The 12,672-nt window shown below is 36.5% G+C and overlaps 1 protein-coding gene across 3 annotated transcripts in view; it reads right to left on the bottom strand.

Moving 5' to 3' along the window:
- Positions 1 to 12,672, bottom strand: part of LOC150082242 (protein Obscurin-like) — an 865,351-nt gene that overhangs the window by 752,167 nt on the left and 100,512 nt on the right. For all 3 annotated transcript variants that reach the window (XM_090379203.1, XM_090379204.1, XM_090379205.1), the window contains one exon: positions 10,031 to 10,124. In XM_090379203.1, the coding sequence (XP_090235329.1) occupies positions 10,031 to 10,124 (94 nt within the window). The remainder of the gene's footprint in view (positions 1 to 10,030; positions 10,125 to 12,672) is intronic.

Genomic DNA, 12,672 nt, shown 5'->3' with positions numbered 1-12,672 from the left:
CCGTCCGTCGGCATGCATAACTCGAATCTTAATGAACAGATTTTATCTTCACGAAACGCAGGGTCCTGAGCTGGATATCATCATCATCTCTCTCTCTCTCTCTCTCTCTCTCTCTCTCTCTCAGGGTAACTTGAGAATTTCTTTTGGCTGGTGCAGCATAAGCCTCAGGCTTCCTTGCATCATATGGCAAATACAATACAATACAATACAATACAATTTTATTTATCAAGAGAATTCGTTTACAATAAATGAACTTGTTAAGAAAAGTAAATTTCTTGACAACAAGTTGTAGTTCTTCCTTTACAAGTTTTGTACAAATTTGTTATCTTACAGAAAAGACTATGAAGTCACTACACATAGTATATTCCACACTGTAAACAGAGGTAGTTTATCTGCATATCAATTCTAATCTACTGTGTCATTGAGTATCAAGAATTTTCTTATTAGGAATTTTAATTTGGAGATGGGATAACTTCTCCTGAGCCTGAAATCAATGCTAGCCAACAAGTTGTTTATTACATTCATTGTGTGCCTATCTCCAAATCTATTTAGTACCCTAGGGTGAGGCAAAGTAATTGCTTTTGGGTTCCTTAAATTATGTGTGACATTTCTTTGCAGATTCGACTCTTCAAAAATAGTGTTAAGATTTTTTAAGAATAGATTAACTTCAGTTTTTGAACTGGATACAATATTTTATGTTTCAACAAAAATTGCCTTCTCTTATTCAGGTCATTCCAAGAGTTTGTCCCCATTAAAAGTTTCAGAATCCTATTCATTAAGTTGTCTATTGCCCTTATTTCTGTTTTATTTGCTCGTGCCCATATATTTACTAAATAATTGAGTTGGGAGTCCACTAATGCATAATATAAGGTTACTTTTGTTCTAAGATTTAACTTATTCTTAATGTAGTAGAAAAAGTACACATAAAATCTCATTTTTTTGTACAAGTTTGTTATATGCATTATCCAACTTAGACTGTAGTCGATCCATAACCCAAGGTAACAATGATTTGAGACTTCTTCCACAGTTAGACATTCGCAATTCTGGAAATTCTGTTCATGTAGGCAATCATGTTTGTGCAATTTGATAGAGGGTTGAATGTCCAAGGTTTGATGAGGAGGCCTTATTACCAAAAATTTAGTTTTTTCAAAGCTGAGTGCTAATTTATTATCGTGCAGCCAAGATTGTAAATGTATTGCATCCTGTTGTAAATCATTCGCCATTTTTGTTAGGTCCTTTCCTATTGTATATAAGATTATATCATCTGCATAAATTTTTATAAAGGAGTTCTTAATTACTTCGAATATGTCATTTATATAGATGTTGAACATGATTGGCCCAGCATGAGTGCCCTGAGGTACTCCTCTCTTTACATTATAAGATTTCCCCTTTGTATTTTCTACTTCTACTGTTATTTTTCTCTTGGTTAAATAATTTGCTAGTAGTTGATTGAGTCTTCCCCTTATTCCATATTTCAGTAATTTCTGTTGCAATATTGGGATATCAATTAGGTCATATGCTTTGGTCAAATCTATAAATAAAATCAATATGAAGTTATTGTTGTTCAAATGTAAGTTTAGAGAGTCTACTAAGTGCTCTAATAATGTCTGTGTGCTCTTGCCCTTCTGATATGAGAATAGAGAGTTGTTTAACAGTCCATATTGATGTAAATATTTGCTTATATGGGAAAATATATAATTTTCTATTATCTTATTTAAAACTGACTGTATTGTTATTGGTCTGTAGTTGCAAAAGTCATCTGGTGGTCCCTTTTTATATATGGGAATTATCTTAAATGACAGTAAGTTTGTAGGATAGCTTCCCAACTCTAACATCCGTGCTATTAGCTCTACCAAGAGAACAGAGAACTGTTCTTTGTTTCTCTTTACTTCGGTTACTGTAATACAGTCCAGTCCGTAAGATTTCTTGTTCTTTAATTGTTCTATAATTTTAAGAATCTCAGTATAATGTGGAGCTAAGACTACACAAGAGTTCATTATCTGAGGAAGCCTATCTTGTTGAGTAAAGGAATTTTGGCAATAATGTATTAAATATCTGTTGAGATCCAATACAGCTTTGGCAAACCTATTTGCAGCCTCATATTGTTTGTTTGCACCAGAAATCTGTTCTACTAGTGTTTTAATTTGGTTTCCCCTTGACTTTTTCTTCCTTGTACTATATATTCCTTGTAATAATAATAATAATAATAATAATAATAATAATAATGTCCGTCCGCATGCATAACTCGAATCTTAAAAATCAACGAATCAACAGATTTTACAAACACAGCATAATAAACAAAGATGACGGGGGAAAAAACCAGCATAATGACCAACTACATAACACGATTAAAGCCTGGAGCACACAAATGACAAATTTACACATGAAAATATATTTTCAACAGCGCGTTATCAAGTGACATTATTTCCAGGGAGAAGTCCTTTTATAGTGCAGAACAGTCATCTGAGCAGGCACAGAAAGGTTTGAACACTGGAATGATGGATCCATGGCAGTGATTAGCATTAGCATTAGCTTTAGTTGAGGCATATGATGCAAGAAAGCAAGCTTATACAGCATCAGCCAAAAAAAAAAAAAAAAACTTCCCATTTCACCCATCTGGTCACTCCAAATGTTTGTCTAGTTCAGCCTTAAATTTATTTAAGCTATCAACTTCCGCAACAACAGATGGAAGTCTGTTCCAGCAATCAACTACCCGTTGGCTAGAGGCATTTTTCTGCACATCTATTCTACAACTGTCTTTTGTAAATTTGAATCTAGCACCCTCAGGTTCTTAGTCTGAGCAAGCGAAAGTATCCCGTTAGCATTGAGCCTGCTCAAACCATTCAAGGCTTTATACACCTCGATCAGATCACTTCGCAGGTGCCTAGTCTCCAGATGCTGCAACTTGCAGTACTTAAGCCTTTCTTCGTAAGCTCACCCCTTTGTTCCTCTCACCAATCTTGTTGCCCTTCTCTATATTCGTTCTAGCAAATTTACATCCTTCCTAAAATGAGGCCTCCAGACCTGTACACTATACTCAAGGTGTGGCCTGACCATTGCCTTATAAAAAGGGATAATCACCACTTTGTCTCTGCTAGCAAAATTCCTATATATATCATTGACAAAGCTCCATGACTTGCTCCGGCAGCCCGTCTGCACTGCTCAGAGAATTTCGTAACTGACTGCACAATTGCCCACAGGTCGTTTTCATTCTCCACCTCCCTGAGTGTAGTACCACACACTTGCTACGTTTCTCCTGGGTTACTGCTACCCATATGGAGTACTTTGCATTTATTATTATATTATTATTATAATTATTAGCTATATGGTGCAAGGAAGCCTGAGGCTTATGCTGCACCAGCAAATAAAAAAAAAAATTCCCGAGTTACTCTGAGAGAGAGAGAGAGTCAAAAGTAGAAGAGAATCACCAAGAAAGAGAAGAATGATGATATCCAGCTCAGAACCCTGGGTGTGCCAAACCCATACTCACCAGATGTTGAGCCCCTGGGGTTAACAATTGTTGTTTAACAAATGTTTAACATTTGTCAATGTTAAACTTCAGTTGCCACTTCTCACCCATCTGCCTAACTTTTCTAGATCCTGTTGCAGTAGCATACTGTCTTTACTGTCATTAACAACCCTACCAACCATTGTATCATCTGCAAACTTGGACATTAAGCCTGATATACTTTCATCGATATCATTGATAAATACACAAAACAACAATGGGCCCAACACTGAATCCTGGGGGACTCCACTAATAACATTAGTCCACGTAGAGCAGTGTCCATTTATTACCACTCTCTGCCGTCTTCCACTCAACCATCCCTTTATCCATTGCAGTAACTTACCCTTAATACCATTCTGCTCCAATTTGTACAGCAGTCTTCCATGTGCAACAGTATCAAACGCTTTCCTGAAATCCAAGTATATGATATCAAAATTATTTTTGGCATCCAGTTCCTTTGTGACCACATCTTAGTAACCAATCAAATTGGTCAGACAAGGCTTCCCCTTTACAAACCCATGATGTGTCTGAACTATTACTGCTGTTTGTCTAGGTGATCCTATATCACCTCCTTAACCAGTGACTCCATTATTTTTCCCGGAGTAGAAGTTAAACTAACAGGTCTATAATTATTTGTGTCACCCTTTGAACCCCCTTTGTGAATTGGGGATACATTTGCACATCTCCAGTCCGTGGGGATCTCATCTGACTCTAAGGATGCTCTCATAATTATGGCTAATGGTTTGCTTACTTCCCTTGCTGCCTCCTTCATTATAACTGGATAGCTTCCGTCTGCCCCAAGGTGCCTTTTTTATGTTTAACTTCAACAATTTCTCCTCCACTTGGCTCTCAGTTATTATAAATTCACTTATCTCCCTGTTGGAGTTTGATAAACGTTTGGCACTCACCCCCTTGAATAACTCTTCATGTGTGAATGTAGATGCAAAATACTCATTCAATTTATCAGCTACTTGAGCAGGATCATCAACAGTCGAACCATCTATGTTAAGTGGACCAATCTGATTGTTCCCCTTCCTTCTAGAGTTTACCTAAGTAAAGAATTATTTGCTGTTTTTCTTTGCGTCCTTTTCCAAAAATATTTCTCGTAATCTGCCTTCGCCTGCCTAACCTCATTTGTGACTTGATTACAGACTAGCTTATATCTGCCGTAGGCTTCTGCGTCTCCTGATAATTTATATCTATCCCATGCATTTTTATTTTCTGCCACGAGCCTCATTAATTCATCTGACATCTATTTAGGCCTGAACCTTGAACAGTATTTTCTAGTTGGTATGAAAAGCCTAGTAGTCTCCAAGATTAAGTCCGTGAAGGCTTCACATTTAAAATTCACAGTTGGTAACATCATCAGTTGATCCCAGTGTATAGAATTTACAAACTCTCTGAGACCGCTGTAGTCACCTTTACGAAAACAAAAACCCTTACTTTACTACTACCAAGGGATGGTAGTTACCGGTACATCTTTAAGTAAATCCCACATCAGTACACTGATCACTGTTATCTAATGATTTCTTTATCTGCAAATTCTTAATGTATGAATAATCACTGCTGATAATCAGATCAAGGGTATTACTCCCTTCGGTTTCCTCTCGAACATATTTCTGTAGAAAACAATCCTCCAATAAATCGACAAAAGCCTTGTTAGCGGTGTGAGTGACCAACCAACAAGTCAATATTTGGAAAATTAAAATCCCCCATTACAAAACATTCTGATTTACTGGCCCATTCTATCTCTCTGCACAACTGTTCATTGTACTAATCAGAGTCATTAGGCCTATAACATACTCCTACTCTCATTTTCCCTTTGCAAGTGTTTATGTAACACCAAAAAAGACTAAACATTGCACTGTCCACCCGTGTCAATTGGATGCACTTCCTTAGATTTTGTGTTTCTTAACTAACAGCACAAACCCTCCTCCCTTACTACCCTGTCTATCCTTTCTGTACACATTGTACTCCCCAAATTCCAATTCTGCACTCCTTATATCTGTGTGACACCATGTATCTGATATCCCAACAATATCTGCCTTTGATGCAATGCAGTTAATTCCAATGCAAAACAACGGCCGAACCTATATTGCGCTGGCTTGCTGTCCTACGTTGGAGTTGACAGTACAAGACAAAAATTAAAAACTGCTATATTTCCAAAACACCTTAGAAGTTCGGCACAAAATAATATCTGGGGACTCACCGTCACCTAGGGATCTTGGATATCACGAAATAAATCCAACATAGGGGAATTACACTACTTTTAAAAACACATAGAAACGGAGCACCAAATTACACATCCACACTCTCGATCTTCTCTGGATGTGGTCCTCTACCTGTAATAGTTCTGGTGTAGTGCAGATTGCCATTGCGACGAACAATAATAGTCCTGTTCTCGAGCATTGACGTCTCCGCCAACGAGGTAATACTCACATAGTAGCCTTGCCAATGCGTGAACGGATTTGGAATCAAATGCTGCCTGGACGTCGATATACGTAGTGGTGATTTCCGAACCGTGCTAAAATGCCCCGAGGATCTTGGTAATGGTGGTGACTAGATTTATAGTGATGAATCTTCACCGGTTAGCATAGTGATCTGCGGTGGCTGTTGTGGAATTATTTGAGTGGTTAACGTTCTCAGAAGAGATTTCTCAAAGAGGTTTAATAAGCTTGATGTAGAAGAAATTGGACGAAAGTTACTGGGCTCTGAGAAGCAGAGCGTATTTTCGGCAGCAGTCTTACTAGATAGACATGCCACGTAGGAGGAAAAATTTTTGATGAAGGATCTTGTTAAATAAAGACAGGGTAGCATCAACAAGAAATGTACACTGGAATTTCAACATAAGCTGAGGAATCCCTTCGGCACCAGACGCGGCCGTAGTTGCTACGCTATTTAATGAGTCGATCAGCTGATTTTTGGTGTGATGTAAGTAATGTAATTACTTACATCTCACCAAAAATTACACTATAAAAGTAGTGTAATTCCCCTATATTGGATTTATTTAAGGAGTTTTGTTGAAATCGGATTGGTTGGGAATTCCATTGGTGTAATGGAATCTATCTGAGCGGTGAATTTAGTTATATTGTCGAGTCAACTGCTCAGATTGAGTGAGCGAATAGCGTCTTCTGATTGACTTCTATGGAAGGGCTTCCCCTTATTTATGGTATCCTCTAGGTGAAGTTTAATCACCTCCCTCTTGTTCCTAATGAAAAGCGCCCTAGCTCGGGAGAAAGCATTTTTGTCCGAGGGTGAGCCAGAGTTTTTCCACCCCTTGTGCATATCCTGTTTGATGCGGAAGCTTTCACAGACTTTTGGATTTCACCAGGCCTTTGAATGCTCTGTGATGGTTAGTTTCTTCGTTGCAGCAGAGACAGAGAGAGTGATTATCCATCTTGTCATCAGGTTAATCCCGAGTTGCATTTCTCTAAGACATCCCATAGGATTGTTTGAGCCGCATAAACTCGCTTTTCAGGATTGAGGTATTTGGGTGCTGTAATTATTGTTTTGGTTATGAATTTCCTTCCTAAGTGATTTGGCTCTCTTAGAAAGATTTTTCGAGTCATTGCATATTCGGGCATTATAATCGGACCAATAGAAATTCGGAAATTATTATTTCTTTGTCCGTCCGGCCGCATGTAATAATTCGACTCCCAGTGGATGGATTTTCATGAAATTTTATATTTGGCACTTTTAGAATGATTTGTCGAACCTTGCAGATTTCGTTAAAATTGAGCCAATAGAAATCTGTCAAATATATTTTTTCTTACATATCACACAGGCTATCCGTATACTGCATATTGTAGCTGAAGCACTGGATATTATTTTTGTTCCCATGTACTGATTGGAGGAATAAACGAGAAATATGGCTGATGTGCAGAAACGAAATGTTTTCGGTTCGAGCATAAAAGTTGTTGCTTTTTGCATTCAGTTATATTTTTTACTTCAGTATGATCCTTCTGCTAACTTGTAACTGTGGACAGCGAAGGCCAGAAGAGTTTACAACTTCATTATAACTATTTTATTGCCGCCAATTTCCCTGTGGAATAGCGAACAATGGACCGTGCACTTTTTTTTTGTTTGGCAGCGTATGGGCAAATCTCACAAAGTGTGAATTTGCGTCCGCGTACGTTACCTTCCTCGGGACCACAACTAGCCCTAATTAACACTGTTACACGTTAAGCTGCCTATTCACTTTGCTGGTCCTATAAGAACTTAACAAATTCTCAAAGCTGCCATTACTTACATGTCCTCTATAATTGAGACAACAGTCCTACTGTGTGAAAATCTAAGCTTCGACTGCATCTCTGTCCTGCAGAGGCTTATTAAATTAAATGGTTAATACACAAATGTGAATTCTTTTCCACGCTACACACTAATAACATAATAGCTACTCTCTCTCTCTCTCTCTCTCTCTCTCTCTCTCTCTCTCTTAGGTCCCGCTGAAAAAAACCTGACCATATTCGCTTGGCAGCACTCTTAAATGATTTGTTGGATGGTAGAACACTTGTCTTTGTATAGCACATTAGCATCTAAGACTATATTGACCTGTGTGTGTGTGTGTGTGTGTGTGTGTGTGTGTGTGTGTGTGTGTGTGTGTGTGTGTGTGTGTGTGTGTGTGTTTACGAGACAATTGATATTATGTGCAGGCTGAAACACTTGGAATAACTCAATGGGACACTCTTGTGTTTTGGGATGAATAACAATCAAAGATCCACAACCCCGACTTAGCACTAAGCCAACCCCATTAATTATCCGGGACTGTCTTTTACTTAGTTGCGGATTTCTTCTAGTGCCTCAACAAGTTTCTCTATTTTTGACGATGTACTCAAATTCTTGATAAAGCAGGTGCAGTTTTGTATACTTCATTAGGTATTCAGCAGTCTTTCCGACTGGTATCCATGGGATTAACCTCATATTATTTTAACTGTAATATTTATATTTCCACTTACTTATCACATTTTCTAACATATAGGTTAGTGCAAAAGCATCATTTTAACATAGCCATCTACCAAAGCAGTTAAATTAATTAATTAAATTGGCATCGTTTTGGTTATATCTCATATTATGAATGCCTTCACAACGAGTTGCCATGGTATTGTACTACCTCGAATAAGTAACACTTCACCAGTGGAGAAGACTACCGTTATTTATTCTCAGCGGATACCACCACCTAGACGGCACCGTTTTGAAATATGGTATGGGATAAAGTTCTCGGTTATCCTCATACTATCCCTATTAGACTTAGGAAAGAGATAAAGATGTAGGAAGGTGATAGTAGGAGAGGTAGAGGAAGGAAATGCCGTAGAAAGAAGAAAGGGACAGTTGCTCCTTCAACTCACACTCAAAGCTCATATATTCCTCGAATAGGCAACACTTCCCCAGTAGAAAAGATTGTTGTTACCTATTCGAGGAAACTCAGTGGACATCAGGGCCCCCCAGACGGCACCGTTTCCAAGCTTGTTGGCTTCTCTTCGGTGGGTGGGCAGGTACCCTGGTGTTGCAATAGTGACAACCCAATTATGAAGTATAACTTCACAATATGAGAGATGCCTGATGGTGTGCAGTGATATAGACTATAAAATATTTAAGGGCAAAGGCCTCATGCTACGAGGTAGAATGACGAACAGTAGTCTTCTCCACTGGTGAAGTGTTACTTATTCGAGGTAGTACAATACCATGGCAACTCGTTGTGAAGGTTTCACAATATGAGATATAACCAAAACGATGCCAATTAAATTAATTAATTTAACTACTTTGGTAGATGGCTACGTTAAAATGATGCTTTTGCACTAACCTATATGTTAGTCATTCTACCTCGTAGCATGAGGCCTTTGCCCTTAAATATTTTATAGTCTATTATCACATTTTCATAATGTTAATCTCCATTCTGTGCGCCGTATTGGGTATTACTGTAGATTATGAGTGCCTGCCTGCTACAATCATAAAGATTTGTTTATTAGAAGCCTACAGATGATAGAAGAATATTTTCAGAGTCGAGAGAAATATTTCATCATTTCAAACACAACAACAGAACACACACAAATCTATATTACTCACTGGCCCTTTAGCAGTGTTGCTGTTCTTCACAAAGATACGAGGCGCAGTCAAACTGACCTTCTAGGAGCCGCTCCCACCTCTCATATCTAAAGGTCTGTTTCATATGAACGATTCTTATACTTAAATCTATTGGATACAATTATAATATTGAACAATTTTAACTTTATTTTGATTTTAATGTATTCGATAGTCATTGCTTTGGGGTACCATTATGTATAGTTAATAATATAAAAAAGGAAAGCGCTATTAAATCGAATGAGAAATTTGCCCCAAATAAATACATAATTTATATTTTATTTTGTTATTTTCATTATTTTATCATTTATATATTTGTTGACATAAATAAATCTGATTTAGGCGACTCCTGATTTCTGTCATGGTGTATAAGACCAGTCAGAGTTAAAACGCACGCGTGCGTACACACACACACACAAACACTACACTACTTTCAATTCTTACCATCTCTGTATTTATACGACGAGGAAGATGATCGATAAGACCGAGAATAGGACATAGCAGCTTGCTCGTGGTCTTCCTCAGACGCGAAAACTGCCTGAAACAAAAAATAAAATGGTTAAAAGTGCAGCATGAGTTTATTAAAACATCTAGACATTTTACATAAGGGTAGAGATCCTTACACAACTAATGACCGCGTGCTTTATAACCAGTAATTTCTAAACCGGATCAAGTACAAAAATCTGAACAGTTTTCAGTGTGTAATTATCTTACCGAAGCTAAAATAAAGTTTTATTTTTATTTTTCAGAAATTCGATCCGGTTGATGTGAACGAAAATTGGAATAATTTTCGATAAGAAATTATTATTTATTTATTTATTTTTCTTTATGGCTATATAATATGCAGTGGTATGATTTTGTCGTTGCTATATTCGCTAAAAATAAAATGAAATATCTAAGGAAATTTTGTGATGTTTCTGAAAACATTCAATGTTTTCATTTCTGAAAACTTTCAATAATTTAGGATATTGCTGTACTGCAGTATTAAATAAAAATAAACGTTATTTATTTTTAATTAATATCTGACTAGAATCATTCCTTTTAAAGCAAGTTAATAAAAGTTTGGAAACTTTTGACAAACATGCCAACCATAAGCGAAGAGGATAGATCTTGCGTGGTTGATGACAGCTTGTCATAAGACGAGTTGCCAAATGTCGCACAGCATACCATACTGCTGCCAGGTATTTGCATATGCGTACTGGATTTGTTCTGTGACGTCATGCATTCTGATGACAGTTACTGGTGGCGTCAATTTTATTTTTTATTTTTATCTGAAAATTTTTTGTTTACTTTTTAAAGAAAAATAAAATTATAATCCTAAATATGTATTCTTTTTGAGAGTGAAACCCAAACCAAACAAAACCGACAAACAAGCAAAAAAAAAAAAAAAAAAAAAAAAAAAAACAATAATAATAATTGACGCTTTTTCAGAAGAGAAGGATCCATTACTTCCCTTTTTTTTAAATAGTCGATAAAAAGACGAATTTTTGTATAAATGAAATTTTAGAATTATCTATTTAATTATATCCATTAGAAAGGTAATCTAACACAAAAAGATATATCACATAAAACCGCTTTAATTTTTTATAGATGAAAATAAAGTGGAAAAAACAAACTACAGTTTTTATGATTGTGAACTTATGTCATTAAGGAAATGCTTATTATTTAGAGTAATAGACAAGTGATCGTCATTTGAAATAGTGCAATATCAAGGCAACTCGTTGTGAGGGTGGAGAGCGATTCATATGAGATCCCAGTACCATTACAAAGAAAACTTCTCTTCTAACACAGAATTCCTTTTTGAACTGTAACGCTCAAATAGAAAAAGGATGTTTATAAAATAAAATTAAGCATGGCACGTTAATAATATTAATACTAATTTATTGTTTTTACTAATTTAATTAAAACATAACAAGGCATACTGTCGTTAGAAAGTTTAAGTTAATTGATACAATAATGTATTGTCTTTCTTTTAACACTGCTCCTGTTTTTTAATTATAAAAAAATTAACTTCAACTACATGCCACTATATTTCTTACATACGTAAGTACAAATCTTTCTCTACTTGAATAATTTTAATTGTAGTATAATAATTAAAGTTTAAGTATTATAGTTATTAAGTTTAAAAGAAATCCCAAGAAGTTTTTTTTTTGTTAGTTGGCGTATCGGCTTCTGTGGCCATAATGCACCTCCCAAAGGTTTTTGCATTTTACTCTGATCCAAGCCCGAGGCAGGATTCGAACCCGCGACCTTTGGGTTGCCAGGCAGGCACTTTATCCACCTGGCTAGCCCGGTCGGGGCCTAGCAAGTAATAAATCTGTTGAGATGAGAGAGCAAAAAACATCTATACCCCAGGGGCTCACATCTGGTGAGTATGGGCTTGGCACACCCAGGATCCTGAGTTGGATATCATCATTCTTTTTCTTGCTGATTCCCTTCTACTTCTGACTCCCTCTCTCTCTCTCTCAGGGTAATTCAGAATTTTTTTTTTTGCACCATATGCAAAAAAAAAAAAAAACCCTGAGGCTTTCTTGCACCATATGGCTAATAATAATAATAATAATAATAAATTTAATTATGTAGCGTTTGAGTTCTGGCGTGCTTAGAAGTCAAGTGTGCACGATATCAGTATTGGCAAACTGATGCTAAGAATCAAAGTTCATATAGCATCAGTCATAAAAACTGCCTGCGTTATTTGTCCATACGTTCTAATGATTTTTCCAATCCTTTAAACTAATAGCGTTTAAGTAGAAATGACACTGATTTATTTGTTAACATTGTCTGATTGAAACAAGTTGTTGTAGCTAAAGTGACGGAATTTCCTTCGGAATATGAACGTAAGGGTGAATTACAGATTAAATAATATCATTAATGCACCAATATTACAGTGCACTACGCTTTTGTTTTTCTAGGATTTTTGCATTTTTAGTCTTAGAAGTTAATTCTCTTTATAAGGGGAATCTTCTTTCAAAGCGGATTTTACTTAGGCTTTGTTAACAAGTGCAATTACATAGCTAACGCAATCAGTTAATTCTACAGTTAACGTAATAACGAGTACTCAAAACCTAAAGAAAAGTACGTGCACA

Source organism: Mastigoproctus giganteus, chromosome 8 (genome assembly GCF_048544385.1).
Source record: "Mastigoproctus giganteus isolate SK-2022 chromosome 8, ASM4854438v1, whole genome shotgun sequence".
NCBI lineage: Eukaryota > Metazoa > Arthropoda > Arachnida > Uropygi > Thelyphonidae > Mastigoproctus > Mastigoproctus giganteus.
Note: the sequence above shows the minus strand (reverse complement) of the source record. Positions and strands in the feature narration are given on the sequence as shown.